Genomic DNA, 27,968 nt, shown 5'->3' with positions numbered 1-27,968 from the left:
GAAGGAAAACGTACAGGCCTAAAGACAAACTAGATATGAGGTACGAAGGACAGAGTTGAGAATGACCCTCGATTTGTCATTTGGTCCTCTAGATAGAGGGCAATGTCATTAATTTTAACTGAGGAGCGCAGCATAACCCAGACTCTAGGAGTAATGAGGTCAAGTCTGGACACTTGGTTGATGAACATGTAGAGAATTTTTTCTGCAGATACTTTCGAAGACTGATTAGAATATAAAAATAAACAAAACATAGTTCATGACCTGAGGGAGCAAATAGTTCCAGCTTTGTAGGAGCACAGAGGGGGGCCCTAATTACCACAGGGGACAGAGGAGACTATCAAAGGAGTATTCCCAGTGTATGTAACATTGAAATTGAGGATGAGGACAGAGTCAAAGGTAAGGATGTGGTGTTCAGGGAGAACCTGAAGCAGGAAGGAAAGGTTTAGAAGTCACCGGCTAACAGGTGTAGCAGTTATGGGGGGAAAATCAGGTCAGTCGGAGAAAAAAACAGTAAGAGCAAGGGTAAAGAAAATCCTTGAGAATAGTATTTCTGTGAAAAATGGAGGAAGAGAAGCCTCTGCCAGACATTGCTTAGGAAAGGATAAAGAAGTGTGTGAAAAATCAGAAGGCATCTGCGACATGGGCATAGTTCCGTCACATAACGGCAGAAAATTCAAGAAGGAAAACGATTGGAAAGGGTTAAGGGCAGTATGAATCTCACTGTGACCTTATCAACAGGAAGAGCTAGCGAGGAGGTGTGAAGAAGGGGCCTGTTTGTTTGTTTGTTTTTTAAATGATATTTGAAGAATAGTGAATGGCAATGGCTTTGACTTCATGTCTGTAGGCTAGAGAAAAAAATGTAAAGGCACAGAAAGAAGAAGGCTGATGAAGAAAGTTTCCAGAAGAGGAAGAAGGAAGAGATGGAGTCAGGTAAAGAGGTGGAAGGATGAGTCAGGACAAAGAAGAATGTCCCTTCTTCTGATGACAAGGAGCAGAGAGGTAACACTAGGTAAGCTGAGTGACGGAGTAAGAGAGTGCCGAGCAGGAAAAAACCCAAGCGTCTCCGCCATGTTCTCTGTAGATCAGGAAGCAGTGCAGAGGCGGAAATGGGAAGTAAGACAAGGCGTGAAGATTTAGAAGAGCTACAGTGGGTGGCACAGGGCGGTCCCCGAGGGAGGCCGGAGAACACAGGACCAGCTGGATGAGAGCCCCGGGAGTGGGGTGAGGGGCATGGCTGCAGATGTAGGAGGTCGAACGGCAAATTTAGAGAAAGTAAAGGAATGAGAGAAGTGGAAGGAAAGAAAAGCATTTCGTGCTTTTTGGGAATTTTGTCTGAAAAGAAGTGTCACCAAGTTTCCCACGGGTGTCAGTTACCAGCAAACACCAAGGCCATTAGCTCTGACCCTTCCTGACGCCTTAGATCTCTCTATATCAATGATCTTCTCTCTCCGTTGTGCTTTTACCCTCTCATTCTTCTTTCCATTGACATCATTTAATAACACTCTAGTTTCATCTTCCCTGGCCATCCACAGCCAGACTTCCAGGGAGTGTCCGTGCTCACTGCCTCCTGCCTTCACTTCTGGATTTGCCCTACTTCTCAACTGCTCCCGCCTGTTCCCGTGAAACGACTCATTAACATGACTAGGGTTGCCAGAGCTAACTTGTCCAATCTTTCCCTTGTCAGCCTGCAGCACACCTGGCCTCTGGGTGCCATTTGACGTACTGAAAGTGATTCCTTCCTTTTTGAGGCTCTCTCGCTTGGCCTCTGTGAGATCCACACTCCTGTTTCTCTGCCTGCTCTGCCTCGTTCTCATTTTCACGGAATGCTGTCCAGCCTTAAGTCCTCTCTAGTCCTTTATCTCTCCTGGCTCCCACCTTACCAATGACCATAGCTTTCGCTGCATAATCATCTCTTGATTTCATCCCTCTTCTTCCTCCCCACTGTCACTGTCCTCGTTCTGTTTCAGTGCTTCATTGTTTCCATGGTTTATCCAAGTAACCTCTTAACTTCCTTCCTTCCTTCCTTCCTTCCTTCCTTCCTTCCTTCCTTCTGAAGGGGAGGAAGGCCGAAAGAAGAACAGCACAGCACAAAGGGCGGGAGGAGGATGAGGCGCTGAGCCGGAGCACGAGCTAGGCCCGGTCGAAACTGCCAAAACCCACCATCACCCAAATACTCCCCATCCACCCCCCTCCCATACCCCCTCCTCATCCTCTCCTCTCTCTTCTTCTCTCTCTCTCTCTCTCTCTCTCTCTCACTGGTCTTTCTGACTCCAGATTTTCCTTCCTCCCATTTGTTCTCTTTCTGAAACTTAGATCCGATCCTGTCCCATGTTCGGGGCTGCCCAGTGTACTCAGAAGGTCATCTGATCCCCTTGGCACAAATGATAACTCTCCGTTATGTGCCTTGCTTCTTGCCACCCCTTATTCTCAAGTACCTTTTAGCTATAGAAAATCACATGCACTTCTTTTTCACATGTTTCTCACCTTTCCCACCCTTCACACCCATTCTTCCCTGAAACACTAACCTCCGTTCTGCGAATCAGCTCAGTGTTCGTCCCCCAAGTTGCCCTGACCGCTTACAATGCAGGCTGGGCATGGCCCTAAGGGCCCCCATGGCAATCCTGATGCTGATTGCACCCTGGGCTGTTTGTTACCTCTGACTGCTGGTCTGTCTCTCTCCCAGAAAGAAATTCTTATTGTGGCCACAGCTGGAATAAGATTCCGTTGTTATGAGATCACTGGGATTAAAACATAAAAGCTACCGAATCCCATAATTGAGAATGCTTAGCCCAGAAGGATGACAAGAGGTCAACTCACTCAATTTCAGTCCCATTCTCAACTTATTTTTAATCGCATCCACGGCTAAAGAAGAGAACACATGACTTATGCCGAGGCTTCTGAGCTGCTCCTTTCCATTCTTCCATTTCCTGTTCGACTCTTCCCCTCACCCCAAACTCGCCCTCTTCCTGCCCCAACACGCTTTCTTACCGCATGGTCTCATCAGATTCCTGCCTCATGCTCCAGTCGAACCAAATGACAGACAGTCTCACAAACATGCTTCGTGCCTTTTGCATTCATACTTTATACCCAGCTCTTCTACCCTCTTTCTACCTGGGAAAATCAGCACCGGCAGTGGGTGTGGGACTGAACCCTTTCAGAAACTGAGCCAAGCATCTTTTCTCTTTGTGTATACTTCTATCCCAGACCTCATCATCTTGCCCATGATTTTGTCTCTCCACAGTAGGGCTGTGTGTGTGTGTGTGTGTGTGTGTGTAATTTTTTTTTTGATATCTCAGCAGTAGTGCAGCACCTGGCACTAAAAGACACCTAATAAACATAACTGAATGAATTGATTTAGTGAAAGATAGTGGAAATAAACCAGCAGATATCAGCTTTCATTTGCCCAACAACTCCCGGTCTGCTTTCTAAGTGACAAAGCACTTGTATGTACATTATCACATTCTATCCACACAGTCAATGAGACAGAGGAAGAAGGAGAAGGGAGTAGCCCAGGGGCCCATGGTGGCAGAAAAGGAGCAGGAACTCAGAGGTCTAGATTCTGTCTGCTCAATACCAATTTGTGCCTATATTCAATATCTGTGGGAGTTCCTATGCATATAAAGGGAAAAAAAAGAGGATAAAAAATGATTTAACAGATTAGGGATGTGATATATTTGTCTAGACTAGAGATATTGAATAAAAATATGATCTAAGTCATATATGTACTTTTGACTTTTACAAGTCTTGTTAAAAAGAGAGAAAAACCAGGTGAAATAAATTTTAATAATATAGTTTATTTATCCCAATATATACCCAAAAATATTATCATGTTCATGTCTAATAATCAATATTAAAAATTATTAGTGAGACAGTTTACATTTCTTACACTAAGTCTTTGAAATCCAGGGTGTATTTTTCATTTACAGCACATCTTAAACTGGGGGCTAAATTTTCATTGGAAATACTTGCTCTATATCGAGAATTCATAAAATATACAGATGAAAAAGTACATTCACATACACGAGTTATTCAAAATCTACATCAAGATTTTCCAATAAGTGAAACAAGTCACAGTTTTCAACTGTACCTTTCAAAAAAACAAATTAAACTTAAATGTAATTTAAAATTCACTTCCTCAGTTGCGCTAGACACAATTCAAGCATTTAGCTAGTGCTACCATTGTGCATGCAGACTTGAAAAGCTGAGGCAGCATTTAATTGAAAAATTTAAGCTCGCTCAGCGTATAAGCAGCCAATCACAGAGATGTTTCTTTCTAATTGGTGGCTTAATGGTGAGATTTTTTTTTTTTTTTTTTTTTTGCATTAACTTCTTGAACTCCTAACAGAGGAGTAAGCTTACACAATTCGTCTCTACCAGTGACAATATAAACTGCCTAACTTTGGAAACATATAAATAAACTGTGATGGTTTCCATGTAGGTTATTAAGTGAAACTAGAAAGCTGAGATTTCGTTTTTAGCCCTAGAGGTCAATTACGAGAAGGTTCAACTTGACCGTTCACGGACTCAGTGGTTATCTCTGCAGGAAGGAGATTTACACTGTCACCACTGCAAATAGGGTGAAACGCAAGGAAATGAAACACTTTGTGAAAACCTGTGATGGATTCAGTTATCATAGGAAACATCTCCCAACTCTGACACATCATGATAACTGTGTCTTTAAAACACATTTCTTGGGAGTCATTTTATCTAAAACCTAATATCCTGAACTGCGAAATCAGGTTCAAATCTGAACCTCAGTTTCGGCCCTTGTGGTGACTGGACTCTGAAAACGTGGCTGGCGAAACCCTTCGAAGAACTGAATTTGTAATTTTATCTAATGTTAATGAATTTGTATTTAGAAATCGATACTCGATTCAGTTTGCGGAAAGTATGTATGTTGATTTGGAAAAACTCAGGGAGGTGGACAGACTTTTTCTTCCGGAAATTCTGCAAACTTTATTGGCTCTGAATACATTCTCATCCTCTGAATGATGCCAAGAGCATTTTGAACGTGTGCCGGGCACTGCGCTCAGCCCTGGGCCTGTACCGGAGACTGAGGTAGCACAGTCTCCGCCCTCGTGCGGCTTACAGCAGGGCAGGACCACTGGCCCTCACAGAAAAATGTTCCCGAGAGCTACAATAGGGGCGGTACCTTGAGCTAGAAAAGCATGTAGCAGAAGCCCCTGGACTTCACTGAGGGCAGGAACTGCTGGGTCCCGTGGCATGCAATGTGCTAAGAAATCTCGATCTTCAAGATACCCAAAGAATCCCCTGTTCTTAATGCAGATTTCCCGCATCATATAAAGCCCTGCTCATTCATATCCAGAAAAATGAACATAAACTGACATCTGATCTGAGAACACGACTGCTCGTCTTCACAATACGATTTTTCCACAAGCATATTTTTGGCCTCTCTGTGTCCCATAACTTTTCGATTCCTTACAAAGTGGATACTCAGTTATCCCAAATAACAGACAAAAGCACTCATACATTAATTCGACTTCGAGGCAAAATTCTTATTCGTTACTGGAGACCCTACCCAAATAAAGGGAGGTTAAATATAGAAATCAACTTTCTCTATAGCACAGGGACAAGTGGTACGTGGTGTTATTTCACCAATTGGGCTGGTATTTCAATTTACAAGAGTCATTCATCAATGTAAGAGAGTTACAGTACCTTTTGAATGGTTTTATGATCCCTTTCTGCCATCTCTTTCAGACTTATAATTTCATCTTCTGTAAACAAAAGGAGAGAGAGACCAACCATGAAATTACAAGCTTATGCCCTGTATTCAGACTGCCTGCTTCCGGGCAGGCTGTACACTGCCGGCAGGCACAGTGGACGCAAGTCCTAGCAGGACTGTGACCTTCACAACTGCCCTTGACATTCACAGCCTTCTTCCTGCTGTTCAGACGGCTGGTCAGATAGGGATTAAGAACTAAGTTCAAGAACCAAGTGTGGCCGAGGGCTGAAAGCTTTTCATCAATACTGTGCAATGGACGCTTTTGCTGTTAGTCACAGCCCATAGAAGTGCTTCAGCAGGTGGCACTTTGACCCGGCAAGAACTACCAAAACCTGAAAAAGCGTTATTATTCCATATGAGAAGAGAAACAAAACCATACTGGCATGCTATAATTTTATATTCAAGAGATATTGTAATACAAATGCTTTTATTAATATTTTGCTTTTCATATTGAAAATTAAAGGTAATATTATATAATTAATATAAATACAAAGGTAACAGTAAGTGAAAAATACAACAATCTCACGTTAGTGATTTAAATGCAACTTTTACTGATGTTTACGGTATGTAAAAAAAGGGATGTAAGTATACGAAGAAAAATTTGTACTTAAAATCTGCACCAAAAATTGAAGATAATTAAATAGTAAATAATAATCTATTTTCCAGAAGGGCTAACTTTTTTTCTCCACAAACCATACCCCAATATGAATCCATAAGTATTTACATGTTATAAATTTTACAAAACCAATTAAGCATATGAAACAGAAATTGGCCAAAGTTTTTATCTATTTATAATATTTTTAAGTGAACTAGAGTGCCGATTAGCACATTTTTTTCAAAGGTCAAAGCTTGTCTTATAAAAACACCCTAAGTTAAAATATTAATATTTATATATAAAATATATTCTCTGTCCCAAGCAAGGAATGCCACATTAAATGAAAATCAAAGATGGCTATCAAATGGACATGTAAATAACCAAACGAATGTATGTTTGGAAAAGATAAACATAGTTATGAATTTTATGAAGTGCTCAATGTATAGATTTTTCTCAAAAATGTCTCTTAAAATGTTACCTAGTATTGAATTTTCTTTTTGATTGAGTTGCATTTCCTCTTCGAGTCCTGAAATGACTTGAAGCAGTCTTTCATTTTCCATTTTGTAGTCCACATTTTCTTTTTCTACAATCCATGGTGTAGGGCTGCTCTCTCCGGTCAAATAGTCCTGAAAGATGGGGGAATTCCATATTTCTAAGCAGGGAGCCAAGGATTTAAATATGCAGCACAAGACAATACAGAAGAGCTATCATATAATTTTCTGAATTCTATTAAGCATTTATAATATGAATAGTAAAAAGGAAGGGGATTAAATAGAGCTGGCTGGAAGAAAGGCTGCAGTACATTCTGTACAAAGACCACAGCACATGGGGACATTTTATTGACAGGAATAATGCATATCATACTGTTTGTGTGCCCTCATCATTCAGGTCAATTCATTATGGAGGCTGTGTCCGGGGAGGCAGCTGGGGCCCCTCCACCCACACTTCCCTCTGTGTGCGTCTGAAGTGCTGTCCGCCGGTAACTAGGCAGGCTGGGGAGACCATGGACGGGCAGCGCCAGGGGGTGGCAAAGTGCACGGTCAGGGAGGGGGGCTTGTTGCCTTTGTGGCATTTCCCAGTGTCAGCGCCGCCAGTGTCATGAGGAGCACATCGCATGTCAAAGTGGTGACGTTTCCAGGCTGGGAGCCGCATGGAGTCCATCAGGCGCACGGATATCCACACAGTTGGTTTTCTGCTGGGTGGAGGAGCCACCCAGAGGCAATTCATATTCTGAACATTAACGTGGCTTTGCATGCCTGTCACACTGGGGCTGTGCAGGCGTTTAATGCTATTGAAGACTTCGGTTTAAATCTCTATGCAAACAGTGATTACCTTGTAAGAAGGTTTCAGGATAACTTACAACAAAAGACTTTAAAGTTATAGTTTTAGTAAAGCAAACTCATTTACATTTTTATTATGTGCGTCTTTTGTTTAAATCTTGCCACGTCCATTATGGGAGAGCCTTTTTCTTACGCGATGGAAAGCTTATTGGGACAGCTACTCTTCTTTTCTTCTTCTTCTTCTTGTCTGTTTCGAAGCTATTGAAAACATCTGAATATACTCGCTTATGGCTGTCTAGATTTTACTGCCGCACATCATTTTAAAAATTAAGATGTAATGCGTTGGGGAAGCTGCTGAACTCTATGTTTCATGATGGTTGAATATTAAGCCGATTTGGCCAACTCGAAATATTAAAGAGTATGCCCAAAAGTCACAATATTATGTTAAAAGAGATAGAAGGTTTTATATGCCTTGTTTCAAAATAATAGACACAAGAAATACTTTTGAACTTTAAAATAAACTTTACATGAATTATCACCTATTCTTTTTATAGCAATGCCATGGTTGCAAATTCCTTTTGGAATTGTACTTTTATTTAACTTTAGAGCTTTATGTAAATAATTAAAATATTTTTCTTTGTGATTATAATGGTTTAAAAGAAAAAGAAGTGGCCATGATGTTTTATATTACATTAATAAATCCTTAAAAACCAACAAGCAACTTAATAATGAAGTGAATTATATCAGAGTTAATATTTAAAATAATGTTGTTAAATTTTGCACTCAGCCCAATTACAAATCTTCACGATTTCAATTCACCATTGCATTGAAAAAATTTACACTTGATTCATTCTTAATAAGAACTAACAAATCGAATAGTTAATAAACAACACTGTTTTCTTACTGAAAGAGGAATCCCAGTCATTAATTTCTTGTCCCACATGGTTCAATTTGAGAGTATCGCAGAATATATGTATTGACTAAGAAGACTTTTAAATAATAAACAAACAATATTTGCCTTAATAGGCTTATGCACATGGTGGCAGAATATGAACACCCACGGTGGATCACGTGAGCACTCACTATAAACTAAACAAGAACTATCTGAATGAATCAGGTGAAGTGTAAAATTTATCACCAGTGTCAACTAATACCCGAATGTGTTTTCTAAAAATCTCCTATAAAAGCAGGAAACAAGGCAACCACATTCAACTCAAAGATTTTTTTTTTTTTTCTTTTTCTCCATAACCATCTACAGCCCCTGTTCTTGTAAGGTTAACCTTTAGCTCTGTCCCCACCATCTGTCAGTGACAGGAACTGCAAGTAATTAACTATTCAGAGCCGCAGCAATGAGGACACTCATTAGCAAAATGAACAAAGGGATAGTTCTGGGCTGTGGCGGTCATCTGTTACACTCTGAGTGGCAGGTTTTGTGGTGGTGTTCCTTCTACCATCTGCCCATGCCACTAGTTGGGCTTACTTAAAATCACGAGCCTTCCTTAAAATATACTGCATTAATAAACTGAGGTTAGAAAGGATGAGATCGTTATCAGCTGGTTAACTAGACGTAGCTATTTAAAGCCACAGTCTAGTCAAGAGAAACTGTGTGATTCATGATCATCTTGGAATTTTTAACGTATAAAAGAACTTGCCAATTTCAAGTTTTCTTGTCATGCTGTGAAAAGTAGGACTTCAGATGGGGGCTTAGGCGCTTTTTCTCTTGTTGAACAGTCATGAGATGTGCAAAATCACTGTTTCCAGGTTTCAGAATTCTGATCTGTCTTGAAAGAATCTGAAAACTGGTATAGTCTAGAGCCTTGCCACTCAGAGCGTGATCCCTTGCACCTGGGAGCTTCCTGGAACTGTAGGATCTCAGCCCCACCCCCACCCCAGACCCACAATCAGAATCTGTATCTTAGCAATTGCTGCAGGCGACTTATATGCACAATAAAGCCTGAGAAGTCTGTTGCGAGCCCTGCATGCGTGGCCTGCACAGCCGTCTCCCTCCTGCCATATTGGTATCTCAATTCTGCAGGCTCCGTGGACACAGCTTGGACATCTCAATTTGATGCTGGGGGTGGAACGGGGTTCTGATGCATGCCCAGGCTGCATGACAGTCACAGAGAAGAGCAGGTGCTTTCCCCATGAGTGACAACCAGGAAAGTGGCACACTGGGGCAGTGAAGCCCTGCAGAGCTGCCCCTCTTGAATGACAGCTCTGTTTTGGAACTGTCAACAACGAGCAGTTATGTTCACGGATAGGGGGTGTGCGAGTGATGGTCGCACGGCTCATCCATGTTGAGGCAAGAAAAAAAAGAAAGTCTTTTCAAAAGGACAAATCCAACTGCAGTTGAAACGCAGGCATGCGCATGCACGCGCATGCACGCGCATGCACACAGACTCTGATGGGATAGCCTGCTTTAGCAATTCTTAAGGGGATTTATCAACGCACAGCATGACAACCTGGTAACAACGGGGGTATGCAGTTAAGTCACAATGGTTTCCGACAGAACTTAACCCGAAAAGAAGCTCTGCTTTTGAATGAAGTTGCTCTCTGGGAAATTCAGCCTTAAGGATGGTCTGACTTGGAGAGAGGAAGCTTCTGTAACTTGAAGAACTCCCTTTTCTGGTTTTCACATAATGTGAACTAGCAATTTATTAAACTTTCCCTTTTCAATCACGTTATCAGATTTCTCTCAAAAACAGCCCTAGAAAGATATTAGCACTACTTATTAACTATAAAGTTATTTATATAATTTTAGTATCGAGAAGAATAAACTAGGGTGCTTCCCTCTTGTTCATTCAATTTGTTCGAAGTTATTTCACGTTATTTCCATTGCTACTTTGAAATTTTCTAATTGTTTCCCCCAACTGTTTTCCAAATCTAATTTCAGATACTTGGCGTCTTGAGCTCTTTTATACCACTAGAGGGAGCAGTTGGATAAGGTGAATTAAAAAAACAACAACATGCTATATCATTTAGAATTTAAATGGCATGCAATTATAGAAAAGCTGGTTCTTAGAGAATGAAAAATACATATACATATATTTTTCCAGAGGTCTATTTTACATCCTTGTTCCCGAAATGCACACCAGTACTGCTGTGCGCTGCCCTCAATCAAGGTGAGAGGCTGGAGTCACATGTCTTGTTGGGGTCCTAAGGACTTGGGAGAAACGCGTAGACTCAGTTAATCAGGTATATGTCACCTTCCTCAGATCTTAGGGTGTTTACAGAAATACTAATGTGGTCTCCTTGGGGACAAATTAAGGTGGGATAACCAGGGTCTGGCCATCTTGAGAAGGGCAGGGTGGAACCTCCCGCTTTCTGCGGTGCTCACAAAGCACCTCCCACCCTCACCCCCCCCCCCCCAGTTAACAGGCTGAGAACACTTAGGGGTGCAAACATCCCAAGAAAGATCCCTGGTTCAGTGTAATGAACTCAATTGCTGAATTGGGACGTTTCTCAACTGTCCAGAGGCCTGCTCAGAGGATTTCATGGAATGTAAACCAGATGGTCACCAGAAACTATTTCCTTGTAATGAGAACGAGAATTTATATACTCATTTTTCTTCAAAGAACTCAAAGCATTTCACATTCAATACAACAGGTAGGCTTTTTACAACTCTCTCTTAGCCAGGCAGGTATCACTTTCTATTCAAAAATGGAAAAGTAAATGGATCAAAATGGCCTTTTATTTATGCCGGATGTCTTTGGCTAAGGCAGGGTTAAAAGCCAAACTATTACAGTCTTTTAGCCTTTCTACTAAATGATCCCCCCCCCCCAAAAAAAATAAGAGTAAATATAGACCCAGCAGAAGGTTAAAAAAAGTAAATGCAAAAATTTGCCTCTTCCTCCTCTAAGGCTATTAGCATATAAAAAAGAATTAATATTAAATTTCATTAAATCTATGTTAATAATACTTAATACTACATTGCTTAGAAGATGCTCAGCTTTTTTTTGTTTTGTTTTTAGAACACAAACAATTCTAACAGATTAAACAAAGCAAGCCAAGCACTCCTTCACCAGCTAGTAAACAAAGTCCTTAGAATGATGCCCGTTCAACTCCTTATCTCTTTTAACTTCGAAGTTTTAAGTGTGGGGTTAAATAAACCATAGATTGCATTTAAAGGGGCCAGCAACCCTCAAGTGTTTCCTCCTAGTACTATAATTTGATTTACAACTCCTTAGTCTTTTTCTGTACATATACATGCATGCATCAATATTTACGTGCATATGCACATGTGTAACATACAGTAGTTATAATATACATTAAATAATATAAATATACATTATAATAATATAATCATATATGTGTATATAAATAAATCTTTAACTCTTACTTTCCTCTGTGGGCTGTGGATTTAGCTGGACCTCCGGTTCACGGGCCATCTATACCATTTACTAGCTGTGTGCCTGAGGGGAGGTTACTTAGCCATCCTGCCTCACCTCCTCACCTGTAAACTGAGCTGTGGGATGAGAAGCCAGACCACTGATGAGGACCCTGGTGCCTAAGGGCTGATATTCAACAGATTGCTATTCCTTTGGCCCCTCTGCAAGCTACTTCTACTCAAAAGCAGTTTCTTGCTCTTAGAACCTAAGAATAAAACCACCTCTATGGCTGTGGACTGTGGTTGGGTCGGGACCTGGAGCTCAGAGTTGGCTTGAGATGAAAATGAACCCGCCCTCAGGGTCTGCACTTTCCAGAGCCTTTAAAATTCTCCATGATGGGAACTTAGGTTCTCCTTTCTGCTCTCTTCCCATTTTTTCCTCCATCAGTTCTTTGAACAGTAAAGCAGCTCGTGGCTCCCAGTGCAACAAAGAAAAGTTGTGAGAATCTTCCTTCTCGACATTTCTCCTTAAGGTCATCCTGTTCCAAACTGGCTTACTCGGAAGCCTCTGGCTTAGAGGAGACAAATTTTGTGTCTTTCAAATTATTTGGACTGCACAAAAGGGTGGAAATCTTCCAAATTAAAACAAAAATCTATTTATGTGCTCCACTAGAGTGGAAACATTTTTGCAGTGGGAGATAGGTTATTTTATTGCCATTATGAAAAAAAAATTGAGAACAATTATATTGTTCCTATTTATAACTATTATGGTTTTTCCAGAATGTGCCATTGAGCGGGAAAGGGTTGGACTGGCTTATGTTGTGGAGACAGGCCCAAGACACATCATTTGTATTTCCTTTTTTCCTAATCTAAGCTTTTAGACAGTTATAACTTTATTTACATACATTAAAATTAACTATTGTTTCCTTTGAAACTTACTACTCTTTGAACTCCAAATTCTTCATTTCTCTTTAATTCTTCTCTTAATTCCTTAATCACTGCTTCTTTCTCCTTCAGTTTTCTGAACAATATGTTTAGTTTGACAGCACTTGAGTCATACCTAGAAGCCATCTCTTCTTCCACCTCGAAGAATTGCTGGAGGGGGTGGGGGAGAGGGGAAAAAGCAGCATTAAAAATCACTCAGCTAGCAACACCAGAAACTATTTCATGTTTTACGTAAGTCTTTTAAGTTATTTTATTTTCATAACTTGCACGCAATTTTTAGTAAATCACTATATTTATATTGAACAATATGCTGAAATATCGCAAACTACAGCACAGTATTATCCTATAAAACACAAAGCATGATGTGTTACTCTAAGTACATTTTTCAGCCCTGCCAATAATAACAGTAAATCTTAATAGTAAATTCCCATCATGATTGTTAATGCCCTACTTCAGTCTTCCTCTAAAGGAAAAGAACAAATATTTGAATATGCAAACAAAACAAAACAAAACAAAACAAAACAAAACAAAACTCATTCCTTCGATGGTTTGGAATGGAGATGTGGAAAGAAAGAAGTACCATTTCTTTTCCTTTCTTCTTTTCTGCAGAAAAGGTCTGCTGACCTTTATTTAATCCAGACATATGTGCTTCATTTGAAAACTTAGGAAACTGAGACTAGAGCAGAGGAATACGCATTAAAATGGATTTTTTTTTTTTAATGGAAAACCATGGACAACGAACTGTTAGGCATAAGAAAATAACCTTCATATTAAAATTATAGAAATCTAACAATGTTCATTTCTCTTCTCTCTGAGTAAAAAAAGAGATGGCAATGTTAGTGCTTTTCTTAAAAATCTAATAAACTGTTTTCGATAAACCCTGATCAAATAGAGATTAAATTAAATTTTAAAAAATCCCCTCTCAAATTAGTTTGGAATGAATTCTTATGGTATTAGTTGATACCATATGTCATATATGGCACTGTCCCGATGTTAGTTCATTTGACCTTAAATCTAGAGCATTTCCCATGTCATCAACATTTTACATAAATGTAATTACCGATGGTTACATATCATTTCGCTCTACAGAAATGTCATAATTTATATAATGATGATAATATATTTTTAAAGTTTACCATTATACAGAATCTGCACACACAAATCTCTGTCCACATTTCTGATTTTCTCTTGGCATAGATTCCTAGAAGTAAAATTCCTACCCAAAGTATACAAATGCTTTAATGATCTTGATTCATTTCATAATTTTTTTTAAAAAAAGACTGTCCAATTTACATTCTGCCTCGAGTATGAGGATGCTCATCTCACTGCGCTCCCTGAACCATCATACATTATTATTTTTTAAGTCTTTCCTGTGAGAATATGTAAATATAGCAATTTGTTTTTGTTTTAATCAGCCTGTTTTGATCATCATTCAAAATTAATTTTTTATATTTTTATTTTTTTAGGTGAGGCAACCCCTGGTTGACCTCCCAGATCGCAAAGACCTTGTCAGTTTATGATCTCTTATTTTTTTATTTTTTAAACCTACAGCACCTGGTCTTCCTAAGTGGTCTTTCATCCAAGTAGTAAGCAGGCCTGACCCTGCTTAGCTTCCAAGATCAGACGGGATGGGGTTTATTCAGGATGGCGTGGCTGTAGACTGAATTTTTTATATGATATTATGATACTATTTATGTTTTATATTCTGAAAGTACTTAATTCTAGTTATGTGCCATTTTACTGAGGACCCAAAATATTTTTAGAACTTCCCTTGATCTACTTATTAATCAATGTTATTGATTAGTTCTACTATTTTCATCCGTTAGTGTAGAAGTACCATTTCTTGATCAGTCTGTTTTAAGCAGTTAGATGCTTCCTTATTTGTGGTCATTACTCTGAAAAATTATATCACAAAACCAAAACAAGAAAGAACTGCTTAGAAATTGGATGCTATTACTTCTAGCATATATATATATATATATAAAAACTCATTTTCAACATTGATATCCAAAACTATATTGTCTATTTTGGACTCTCTGGGGAATTACAGAATTGTTTTTACCATTTGTTCATTACTAATACATTGGGGTACATGCACATATAGGAAATAGAGTAAAACCTAATCATATCTACTAATATACTTAATATTCTATTTCAAAAAATTAAATTTAAAAACTCAAATTGTTTTGCATTATGTAATGAATAACAGTAGACTGAAAATAATATATTGAAGTGGAATTAAGAGTCCAACTAGGAACATAACACTGATAGACCACTAGTGAAAAAAATCAGTAAATGAATATGCAGTAGACTTAATAGAATGAAAATAGAATAATCTGTTACGACAGCTTTCTACACTGGGTGACTCTTAAAGAACGGTGTTGATTATGTAGCTCTGCTCTTCGCATCGATTTGTATCTATGGCTATAGCTCAAACGCTCTTCTCTTCGGCAGGTCCAAACAGAGCTCGCCATCTTCACTGTCATCTGCTCTGCCCCACCCGTTAGCTGTGGTGCGAGCCAGAAACCCGTCTTCTGTCCTCTTAAGCCCTTCCACTCCCTCCCCGACTCACGGAATCTGCTCAATCCGCTCCTAAATCTCTCCTGAACCCGCCCTCTCCTTCCCTGTTCCTCTGCCGTTGTAGTCCTTGCCTTGTTCCCTGGGCTGTTGTGACAGCCTGTTAACTTGCCTCCCTGCCTCTCCTTCTGTCCCTCCAACCAATCTCCACACTGTAGCCAAAACGATCTTTCTAAAATGCAACTCTCCCCACATCTCCCACAGGCCGAAGTCCAACTCCCTTAGCATGATGTACAAAGTGGCACCTGCAGGATCTGCTGCCAGCTCACCTGGCCACTAACTCATGACAGTCTTCTCTCCTCTTTCCCCCGCTCAAACTGGACATTTTATTGATACTGATACTCAGCATGGAGGTTCTCAGAAATGCCATGTTGCCACAGGTCTTACGCCTTTGCACTTGGAGTTCCTAGCCCGCCCGATAAGCCTGCAGAAGGGCATTAGAGGAGGCCCGCCTGGGCCTGCAGACCAGCCCCGTGGTCACTCAGTAGCCTTGAGACCCTGAACAAGTTTCTTAGAGGCCCTGTGTCTCAGTTTTATCATCTGTAAAATGAGACAAATAATAATAGTACCTGAATTGTAGTGAGAATTTAAAAAGATAATACATGTAAACAATTTTGAATAGTGTCTACGACACACTCAGTTCCCAATCAGTATATATTTTTGCGTTTATTATTGTTGTTACTGTTTGCTATTCTAACCCAGATGCCGTCTGCTCTGGGAAGCCTTAGCACCTCCTGCCTTCCTAACCTCCACTACTGTGTTCTTTCTATATCTTGTCAACACACTTCTAGGGTCGCTTTATTGTTTGTTTGTTTGCTCACTAACTTTTATGTCCTGAACGTGATGGATTTATTTTACTCTTAAACAACAGCAAAACAAAGGTGCTTCTGACAGGCTGGCCAAGTCATCTCTTTTACACGGCACAAACCACCCTGGGAGCTCATTTAAGACCCCACCAGGGGCTGCGCCGAGATGCTGCACAGCTCAGCCGCCCCGGAGCCAGCCTGCCTTTGGGCGAGGCCCGGCTTCTCTGGACTTTGGAGCAGGGAGGGTCACAGTTCTTTGGTAGAACAAAGTGTTTCACTTCTGACATTTCATAAAGTAACTGTAAGGCCCCAAACTCATTGGCTTCATTTCTCTTCCTCCTCCCCCAGGAACGTTTCTGATGTTTTACTAGTTTATGAAACTAGCTGGACTCAAGACAAAATCTGGAAAGCAGTTTTATTTTAAAATCTGGTGTCTGGTCTCCTGTTTCTCACCTCTTAAAAGGACTTTTGGGAAAGTGTCATGCCCTTTTTTTTTTTTTTTTTATTAACTCTTAGATAATGACAATATTGTATAATGGAAAGAGAGATAGGAAGAAAGCAAAAGCCAAAAACAAAAAAAAAACAAACCTCCAAATCCCAGCTCAGCTTGTTTTTACCCATCAAAGCTCCTGTCCTCCCTCAGCTCTGGCCTCCCCTGGACTCGATAGCCTGCAGGGAAGGGGAGGGATTGAGCCTGGCTTCCTTTTGAGTATAGAGATTTGGTCAAACACCAGCCCAGAGGGTGCTGAAAAAATATTTTTATGTAAGAGTAACATTTAAATTCATAGATTTTGTGTAAAGCAGAATACCCTTGATAATGTCTGTGGGCCTCATCTAATCAGTTGAAGGCCTTCAGAGAAAGACTGAGGTCCCCAGAGGAAGAGGGAGTTCTGTCCGCAACAGGAAAAGGAAATTCTGTAACATCAGCTCTGCCCTGCATCTCCAGGCTGCGGGCCTGCATTGCGGATTTCACACTTGCCAGCTCCTACAATCACTTGGGCCAATTCCTCTCTTTCTCTCCCTTCATCTCTCCCTACACATTCTGCCGGTTCTGTTTCTCTGAAGAATCCTAATTCATGCAATATCTATATCTAAAGATCCTAAATCCACACATTCACCTTCAATTTAAGCCCAACATCCACAACCTTCAGTATTGCTTATTTCCTTTCCATAGCGTAACTCTTCTCTGGCAGTACGAAAACTGGCTCCCATGATGCTCAGTGCACGGATAACTTATTTTCTGGATCCTGCCTTCATGCAATTGATCTCCTGATTACAGCGTGCTGCTGAGAACTTGGCTCTGATGCTGAGGAAGAGGGAGGAGGCAGAAACACATCTTTGATCTTTTAATTCACAATGGCAAGAACATTTACTTTGGACTTTATTTCTTTGGTTCTGCAAGAATTAAAATTTGTATCTTAATTTTTCCTTTGGCATTTGAAAGTGAGAAGGGGTTAATATTCAGACCTGAAGCAAAACTGTTGGTTTTTATTATTAGAATAATTTTGTGATGTCATTTAATATCATGGGCAAAACCTCTTGATAAACAATATTGGACAACATAGCTGGATGTAATCTGGGGTGAGAAACAGACCAGGACATAAATTCTCAGTATTGATACGAAGTGACCCTGGAGTTAAATGGAAATAATGTGCTCTTTAAACCCTATGCTGGGTCTCAGGATGCCCGGAGCTGTGGTGGTTGGTATTGGGGAGGGGGCCGGGGGGAAGCAGGACTCTCTCCTCTGCCAGGGCTTAGACACACACCTCGTTGATCACAGGCTACATGGTTAAGCTCAACGTGTGGAGAGCAGAAAAATCCAGGAATGCCATTTTCTTCCAAGGGCAGTGACATCCTCCGCTCAATTATCTGATTATGACCTTGGAAGAAGAAACTTCGTCACATCTTGGCCATCCCCTGCCTTTTTCTTTGTCTTTGAGATAAGTACTGCAGGAGCACATACTCCATCCCAGCAGGAAGAGACCTGCCCAGCCGCTGCCGCCTGCGACAGGAGTCGAGTCTGCCCAATTCTGGGGTCTGGCACTGGTGGCCTGTTTTATCAGTACAACGGATGACCTCCATCTGCCGTCTTGCTCTCTGACTGGTCCAGACCCTGGGCGGGAATGTGGGGTATTATTTATCGAGTCTCATAAACACTCCAGTAATATTGACCTTGCAAGTTTGCAAATCTGAGCATGTCATGAAAACTGCTTAGGATTCTGCAATGATTCTTAGATGTCTTCATGATAAAATACTAATTCCTTAGCTTCGCTTTCTTGGCACTTCTCACCACTTCCTCCAGCCCTCTCGTCTTCCAGCCATACTCAGTGACTCGCAGCTCCTTAATGCTTCTACACTGGCAAACAGGCCATGTCCTTGTCCTCCTCCCATCTTCCTCCAGCTCGCCAAATATTCATCATCCTTCAAGACTTTATTCAAGAATTACTTCCTCTCGAAAGTCTTCCTTAACTATCCTTCCAAACCCTCAGGAAGAGTTAGGTACCCGTCGGGTATAAACCTCTATCATGGACCATAATTGTCAAGATTCTCATCTCTCATGACCACTAGATGATGAACAACTTGAGTGCAAGGACTACTTTTGTCTCTGTTACAAAATCAGATGATGAATGAATGAATCAACAATTGAGGGAAAGAAGAATTAAAGCCCTCAGCCTTCTGCCCTGCCTTTGTTCTAGGAAGTTTTTACTAGAAACTTATGATCTATTTCTAGCACCATGGCATAGGTCAAATTCTCTTGATGCCTTTCTTGGTTATATTCAGCCCTTTCTTTATTTAACAAACATTTGCTGAATACCTATTTGTGTCAAGTTCTCTGCAAGGAGCAGAGTACAAAGGTGAATATAACTCAGTCTCTGGTCCACAGAACAAAAGGTCTAGAGTAAAGACCAATCCATAAGTGTGTAATTATGATACAATTCAGTGTGTCAGTGATCCAGGAGAGACACAAAGAACAAGGAACATTATGTGAAAATTCTAGGACAGTGACGAATAACTTGAGGTAGGCAAAGGGGGGCAGGTGACTGCACGCAGCTCATACTGCTGGAGAGTGACATTTTTGCCAAGAAGTAGAAAGAGATAAGTGTGGAGAGCTGTAAGGGCTTCTGGGCCACGCTAAGGGTTTGGATGTCATCCTGTGGGTACAGAGGAGATGCCGAAGAGTTTTAAATAAGGTCAGGATGTGATGGATTGGTGTTTTGAATAGCCACCCATTGACTGGGCAGACAATGTACCTAACGAGACCAGATGGATGAGAAGGTACCAGCCCTAGGCCAGGCAAGCAGTGCTGACCACCTGGGCTAGTTCGGTGGCGAGATAAAGAGGATGGATTTCAGAGGAATGAAGCTGGCAGGAAATGATGGCTCACCCAAAAATAAGGGTGTGTTTGTTATCTATGCGGCATCACAGTTTTATCGCAAACTTGGTTTAAAACACGTATGTGTGTTATCTCAGTTTCTGCGGGCCAGGAGTTCAGGCATCGCCTGGGTAGGTTCTCGGCTCAGGGTCAAAGTGCTACAGTCAAAGTGCTGTCCAGGGCGACGCTCTCAACAGGGGCTCCACTGGGAAAGGCTCTGTTTCCACGCTCACTCAGGCTGCTGGACGAAGCCACATCCTTGCCACGATGGGACAAGAAGGTTTCCGTTTCCTGCTGTCAGCCAGAGGCTGCCCTCCATTCAGGGGGCTGCCCCTGCTCCAGGGGTTGTCCAGAATTCTTTGCCCCCCCAATCTGGGGGCTCCCTGACATGGCCTCTTGCTTCTTCCAAGCCAACAAAGGAGAGAGAGATGCTGCAAGACTGGAGTTTCATCCCACAAGGGTGTGACCACCTGGAGGCTGGATTGTGGCGTCCAGCACGGGGAGAGACTCCTCGCTTCCCAGGTGGGGAGACCGACTAGATTGTGGTGCCACCAACAGAGACCAGGAGGCTCCAGAGAAAGTGCAGAGTTAAGGGGGAAGATGCTTCGTACAGTGGGGGCCACTTGCGTTACAGTCTTTTCTTTCGTAGACTTTAGTTTGCCATTTCATCTAGCCAGTTGTCCCTCTCACTCTTTTTTCAACATAAAGCCATTTACAGGGCTCCAGGAAAGGGAATAAACACTTGCAATTCAGGGAGATGCCTTTTGCCCTTGGCAGAAGCCCATCTTGGTTTCTTAAGTTGAAGTCAAGAAAATTTAATCCCCTCTGAAATATAATGCTTCGGAATAACTTAATTGTATGAAAATGATATGCAACCTACATAAATAAAATTATAAAACTTTCCTGTGATATGTAAAATAGGATTCACTTATGTGAATCAAGAAATATTCTTGTATAGGAAGACTGAACATTATAAATAATAAAAATTTCTTCTAAAATTTATGAAAACATTTCCAACCAGTTCGATTTTAATAAAAATGCTAAGGGAGTGGAACTAAAAAAAAAATTGTTTATCTGGAAGAGTAATAAAGCAAAGACAATTTTGAGAAAGATACTTAATGAAAAAAAGACCTAAACTTATCAAATATTATAACATATTATAATTCTAAAAATATTAAATACAAAAAAGCAATGGAAGACCATAACACTAAATAAATAATCTTAACATAGAGCCAAAATATAGCCTAGGGAGCCTTGAGATAAACCTTATTGTTGATATATGATGAGTATTAATTAAATAAGAAGGCCATTAGACTGAGGTGGTTCTAATACCTTAGCAGCCTAACCAAACCAAATTAAACCAAACCAAAGCCAGTAAATGCCTTAAGAAATCAAAACTTGAGGCCAACTAATCACAAGCAGCCAACTAGGCTTTTCTAAATAAGGCAAATGCGTAAACTTTAGCCAATCAAATAGTTTCCCTGCTTAGTTTCTTTTTTCTTTTTTCCTCTACGTAAGTCCTTCCCATAGTTCCTATTGGTGGAACATTCTTAATCACTTCCAGTCTGGCACTGTTTGATTAGAATAGATTTTTGCTCAATAAACTCTTAAAGTTTAACATGCCTCACTCAGTTTAAACATGAGGAAAACATCACGAATCGATGGAAAAGAAAGGTATTCAATGAGTGATGTTGGAAAAATTGCTTATTAATTTGAAAGCTAGTGACATTCTCCCTGACTTTACTACTCCAGTATTTCTAAGAGCTTTTTACAAGCTCTTAAATTCCTTTATTAAATCCTTGTATTTGAAATACCTAATTTCTGTTTTCTCATTTGAATCTGAGCAAACACATTTCTAAAACCAAAGATAGCTAAATAAGGTGTAAGTTTTAAAAAGATATTTTCTTTTATCTGTAAGTGAGGTACTATAATATCACACAAGAAATTGTTTTAAAAGTTAAATGGATTTAGAAACTTGCTCCAAAGCTGGGAAAAGTACTTGTACCTGTATCCTCAACTGGTCTCCAGGGGGCAGCAGAGAGTTATTTACACTTAAAAGTTACCTCTTAACCAAAAGTGTATACACTTTGGTTGTTTTTCAACACTTCTGTTCTTTCTTATAACTAAGCCTTAATGAACTGGGTGGCCAGGGTTAAGAAAGCTGTCTGAGGTCATGCCAAAAATCCAAAGCAAAGATTCAAATAATTATTTTTGTATCATTAAAAAAATTCTTAAATTAGATAAACCAGCTAACCACAATTAATAGACTATTGACTGAGGATATTTAATCAGCACACGATTGTGGAAAACTGATGAATATAAAGTATTTAATTATTTTAGGACTTTTTACTCCTAGAAGTACACAAAGTATCTCTATATAGAAAGAGCCATAGTAATTTATGATCAGTGTCCCAGAAATCATTGAAAACAAACAGGTCTGTGAAAGCATGATCAAAAAAATTCACGGAATTCTGACTTACCCTCCCACTGTAAACAACGCAAATTCTGGATAAAATGCACCTATAAGCTGACAAAGTAAGGAATACTCAGGCCACAATTACGTGGATGCCGAAAGTATTCACAGCACTGAAGTATGCAGACTGAAGCTGGCCTTCGCTGGCACATCGATCGCTAAACCAGGTACGTTTGAATTTTGATTTACACCTTTTTGCAGGGCGTAGAGAAGAGACATCACCCAGGTCCTCCTCAAAGAGGCAATTCTAAATAAGGTTGAGATGTGAAAGGGCCACCCCTTAAGTTTAAGAACAAACTAGAAGTGACCACCTTGAACTCTGCACTCCCTTCCACCCCATGAAAGTGAAATTGCCTCTGTCTGGAAACTTGGCTCTACGTACAGGGAGGGGGAAAAAAAGCTCTTTAGTTTTACAAGCACAAGATGGCCCACTCAGTTTTGTGGCCAAAATTCATACATCTAGGTGGTCTAAAATTCTCAGGCTAAGAATTAAAGTGGTCACAGATTCAGGAGCTTCATAGAAGAAAACAAATCTTCTCTATAGAAACTCACTTTTATTCCAGGCCTCAAAGAATTCCCACCGAAATATGAGTTCACAAAAATCATGAAACCCAAAAGTAAATGACGTATCATGCATGACAGACAGTACTTATCAGATGCTCAAAGATGGAAGTTATGAAAACTATAGAACACAGAATATCAATTAAGAGTCCTTAGATATGTTTATATATATAAAAAAAACAGTCTAAAATTATGAACAAAGAGCAAGGGCCATGAAAACATAAATAACAAAGCGTAGAGTGTCAAATAGAACTCCTAGACGTAAAAAAATTACAAGTGGCATTTAAAAACTCAATGAAAGTCAATAAAATAGTAATAAAAATATGTAGTAGGATTCAAAATATAAGATTAAAATACAGAACAGCAATAGGCATATATTATTAAGCCTTCATTCCAACATATTTTTGAGTTTAAATGAAATAGACAAGGCCCTGGACAAATATCTCACAATATCTGACTAGAAAGGAATAGAAAACCCAAATAGTATTACCATCTTTAAAGCAATTTAAAAATATGTCAATCGATCAATCCCTCCAGGCCCAGCTGGCTTCCCAGCAGTTCTAAATGTTTAAGGGAGAAAAGTTTCCAATCTTACATAAACATTCCTAGGGAATAAAATGGGGATAATGTTGCCCAACTTATTTTGCAAAATACCAAACCCAAAAAGGAGAGCAAAAAAAGAAAGAAATAAAAGTACAGGCCACCTCAGTGATGAATGTAGATTTAAAATATCCTGAAGTAAATACTGACACATTAAATTTAACAACAATTTTTTTAAAAAAGACATATCATGACCAAGTTGGGCTTATCCAAAGAAAGATTTAACATGAAAAAATTAATAAATTTTACAATATTAATTATTAATAGGCTAAGGGGAAAATCATATGGCCTCTCAGTAGATGCCTAAAACTCACATTTTATAAAATTGAAATGCATTCATAATATTAAAAAAAAAAATCTCTTAGCAAAAGAATTTGCCAGAAAGTATCTACAGCAAGTATTATGCGTAATGTTGAAACACTGTATTCATGCCCTGTATGATTAGATATAAAATAAGTATGCTTGCTATCATCGCATCCATAAAATTGCTGATAATTTATCTTTATGGCTCTAAAAATGCCAATTTCATATCATTCGACATAATAAAAATTGATAATGATTACAGATGTGTTCAGGGCACTTTACCATCTCTGGAATCTGCAGTCAGGACACAGAAAGCTACACCCCTGAACACTAAGGATAATAAAGAGACAGAAAAAGATACCAACACCAAGGAGTGTCACAAATATGTGAAAGTGTTTGTTTAAACAAACGCTTAGCTTGCACATATCACTTGCCGGGCACTAGTCTAAGTGTTTCATAAAGATCAATTCATTTCATCCTCAGAACAGGCCTATAAGGTGAGTACTCTTAGGATCCTGATTCTACAGGTGAGGAAACTGAGGCAGAGAGGTTCAGTACATTGCCTAAGGTCACACAGTAATTAAGCAGCAGGGTCAGAATTCAAACCCAAGAAGTCTGACTCCCGAGTCCTTTTTCTAGAACATGCACTAACTCTCAACTACGATGCCACGCTGTGCTGGCAGAACCATTAGAGAAATAATCTCTCCCACAAATATATTTAAGAAATTACTTATTGATGTGAGTTTAGCGTTACTGTTCTGGCTATTTATTTATTGCTGCATAACACAGCTCCCCAAACTTAGCATCATTGAAACGTGCTCATGAACTCATAAACCGCGTGCGGTTCAGGGAATCAGGACAGGCATAGCGGCATGGCTCGTCTCTGCTCTGTAATGTCTGAAACCTCAGCTGGGAAGACTGAATGTCTGGGGCTAGACCACTTGAAGGCTGGACTCAGTCAGGCCTGTGGACCCAGCACCCACACAAAGACTCCCCAAATGGCTCTGTTCTGTGCCAGGCAGCATAGCGGCTGCACCTAGAGAGGAGAATCTGGAGGCTAAACATTCCAAGAGGACAAGGCTGTAGCTGCACGGCTGCTTTTGACCTGGCCTCGGAAGTCTTGCCCTGCTTGTGAGCAAGTCACTGAGGCTGGCCTGGATTCAGGGAGGGGAATTATGCTGCGCCGCTGCTGGAGGAGGAGCAAGGCGACGTTGCAGAGGAGCGGGTGAGTGGGAGACAGTATCTCGGCCACCTTTGGAAACATAATTGGACACAGACTCACAGAGACCATTGACAGAGCAGTCGGTCCTGGGATAGATATTTTCAGCTGCAAGTAACTGAACAGACAACTGACAGTGGCTTAAACACTCAGGGGTTGTTCTCTCATGAACTAAGAGGGCCAGGGGCAGGGCAAGTCCAGAGTTACGTCAGTTCCTCCACGATATCATCGACAGCCCCATTGCTTTCTACCTTCCTGCTCTGCCACCCTTCGCACATCCGAAGTGGCTCAGTCCTTGATTTTGGGTTGGGTGTAGCAACCAGAGCATCAGAAGGAGATGTAACGAGGTCAAGCGAAGAAAAAGAAGGGTATTTCTTCCCGCGAGTCTCTTGTAACTAGAAAGAGTAACCTCCTCTTCAATGGTCACAGCCAACATGTCATACATGGCTAAACAGGAAGCTGAGAAAGAAAGGATCTAGCGTTTTGGCTTCTGTAATAAAAAAGCCTTCTGCTAATAATAATAATAATTAATAATAATAATAATAATAAAGGAGGAAGGAGGATGATTGTTGACTGACAAGTATCTGCCATGAGTACAGACAACTGTCCATTAATTTTGCAGTTTTTAGCTCATCGCTAATTACCTACCAGGCACAGTGACAAGAGGAAAGACGCAGTGATGAAAAATTCAACACCTTTGCCTTCATTAGGCTTACGGTCCGCACGAAACGGAGGCATGTGACAAGCAGTTACATAATTAAACACACATGTGTTAAGTGCTATGAAAAGAAGTGTGCCGTTAATGCACAATTTGCTGTAAATTAAAAAAAATATGCTTTCATGTAAGTATATAGCAATGAAAGACAAGACTATAGTTATAACTACTAAAAAGAAGCACGAGGTCTTTCGTAAGCCTAAAAAAATAAACATTGAAAACTTTGAATTTTCCCATTACGCAGGAGAGTGAAGCACCAGTCTGGCAGATAGAAATGTCCCCATTATTAGAAAAATCTCTCCATCGAAAGTCAGAAAGTCAGAGATTGTTCACCGGGACTTAACTATGGACCCAATGAACTCAAGCTAGGACTGTCTGACCTTCTTCCATCCCACCGCATGCTCATCAAACAAACCGGGGCACTGTGGGTACCACTCTGGAATTCTCTAGTCTCTGGAAAGTTATACCTGCCACCATAAAGTGTTAATTTGTTCAATTTAATGTGAGCACAGCCGGATTCCTCTTCAGGGATCTAAAAATCGAGAAAACAGCTTTTCAAAAGTAAAAACTATGGACAAAAAAAAAGGGGTTCTATGGAAAGTAACCTCAAAGGGTGATCTAATCATAAATTCCTAACTGGGCAGGTCACAGTGGGTGGTCACGTCCCAGGCATGTTTTAGTAAAAGGCTTATTTTTGCCTTAAGCAAGCCCTGCCCATTGTTTCTGTGCATCTAGGTTAACACACCTTTGAAATAAGCCGTAACCACCCTCAAGAGAGCACATAATCTTGTTAACTATCCTGTAATCCAATCCCCGCCTTGCTTTTTCCCACCTCCATGTAATTCTCCTTACATTCCACCCCACGTCCTTAATTTCAAATGAATAAAAGAGGCTGCAAAACTGTTATTCTTGCAAGCATTTGCTCTCCAGCACATGTCATCAGTTTTGCGTAAATGAACTCTTACAAAAATTACCTACAGGTTTGGACATTTTTTACATTGGCAAAACACAGACTGGGAAGCCCGGCTCTGGGCACTCCCAGGATAGAGAGCTGGCCACGCCCAGTACAGCACAGAAAACCCACCTTGTACATCCCTTTGATGACAGCTATGGCGTCAGCCAACTGCTGGTTGTAGCATTTTCTTATGATATCCTCATTCTGCAAACCAAAAACCAAAATAAGGAGAACCATGATGTATTTCCCAACATAATTTTCACACCTACTGCTAGGGAGGAACTTAGTAGGAAACCATCACTCGAATTATCACAATCCCTTAAAAACTTCATTTTCAAATCGTATCTCCTATGCTACAGCTATTATAATGCTTTCCAGTTTTACTTACACTTAACTAAAAGCAATAGCGGGCCCATATGGATGAAATAAATACAGGTAATTTGAACATTTTATTTCATTTTACCTATCAAAGTTTTTTAGTGTCTTCCTAGAACTGCTTTTAAAAGAGGTAAAGTCTATTTGCAATTCATATTGTCTTCTTGAATGGGATGTGCTCATCAAAGAAACTTAGAGCCACTAATCCATAGTCTATCATCATTTTCTGATTAACAGAATCATTTGACCACATCTGTTTAGGATAACACTGAAGGATGGTAGATTTAAAAAAATACCCTTGATTTTGATACCAATTCTGATTCCAGCAGGCAGTGTAAACAATAGGGTTTAATGTCAGACAGAATTGATTTCAATATGGTTGTGCCATTTACTATCTGTCTGACCTTAAGCAATTACTTAACCTTGTCGGCTCAGTTTCCTTATTCTTAAATCAGGGATGATAGCAGTTCCATTTTAGGATTGTTAAGAGACTTAAAGAGGAAACACATTTAAAAAGCTTAGTATGGTACTTAGAATGGTGTGGTCAACAACAGATGTTTTTTTTCATTGTTGTTTTATAACAGAAAAAACAGTGATGTCTGTTCCTAATGACAGAGAAACATGCTAATCTGACCAAAGATTTTAAGAAATTTCTCGAAGCAGTGAGTTTTTAGGTCTTAGGTCCTTGAGAGCCACTAAAACACAAATAAGATCATATACAATTTGTGACTAAGAGCCAGATCTCAAGCATCAAATGGTCTGGGCCGGAACCTAAACTCTTCTGTTTTTTAATGGGTGACCTTGAGCAAGTTAATTAACCTTTCTGTTCCTTATCTGTAAAGGAAGGATAATCAGCATACCTACTGCATAAGGCTAATGTGAGGTTTAAATAAATTTGTATACAGAGGACTTTAAGTTCCTGACACATAGTAAACCTATATGTGGTATATAGCGATATGTAGCTCTATGTAGCTATTATATGGGATGCAATATAGGCAAATTAAATTACCCTCAAAAGTTGCTAAATTCTGTGGGCATAAAACAGAGGTTCTATGAAGAGGAACCTCGCAGGGTGATCTGATCATAAATTCCTAACTGGGCAGGTCATGGTAGGTGATCAC

At 40.1% G+C, this 27,968-nt stretch overlaps 1 protein-coding gene and 1 pseudogene across 5 annotated transcripts in view; both read right to left on the bottom strand.

Annotated features, from left to right (window-relative positions):
* The window catches only part of CUNH10orf67 (chromosome unknown C10orf67 homolog), an 83,770-nt gene that overhangs the window by 42,124 nt on the left and 13,678 nt on the right, over positions 1-27,968 (bottom strand). For all 5 annotated transcript variants that reach the window (XM_016124753.2, XM_016124744.2, XM_016124774.2 and 2 more), the window contains 4 exons: positions 26,602-26,676; positions 12,885-13,040; positions 6,817-6,964; positions 5,677-5,735 (listed from right to left, as the gene is read on the bottom strand). In XM_016124753.2, coding sequence (XP_015980239.2) covers positions 5,677-5,735; positions 6,817-6,964; positions 12,885-13,040; positions 26,602-26,676 — 438 coding nt within the window. The remainder of the gene's footprint in view (positions 1-5,676; positions 5,736-6,816; positions 6,965-12,884; positions 13,041-26,601; positions 26,677-27,968) is intronic.
* On the bottom strand, positions 14,433-14,551 carry LOC118609285 (annotated as a pseudogene).

This window comes from Rousettus aegyptiacus, unplaced genomic scaffold (assembly GCF_014176215.1).
Source record: "Rousettus aegyptiacus isolate mRouAeg1 unplaced genomic scaffold, mRouAeg1.p scaffold_m13_p_10, whole genome shotgun sequence".
Classification (NCBI taxonomy): domain Eukaryota; kingdom Metazoa; phylum Chordata; class Mammalia; order Chiroptera; family Pteropodidae; genus Rousettus; species Rousettus aegyptiacus.
The sequence above is the reverse complement of the archived record's forward strand: the minus strand, read 5'-3'. Positions and strand labels throughout refer to the sequence as shown.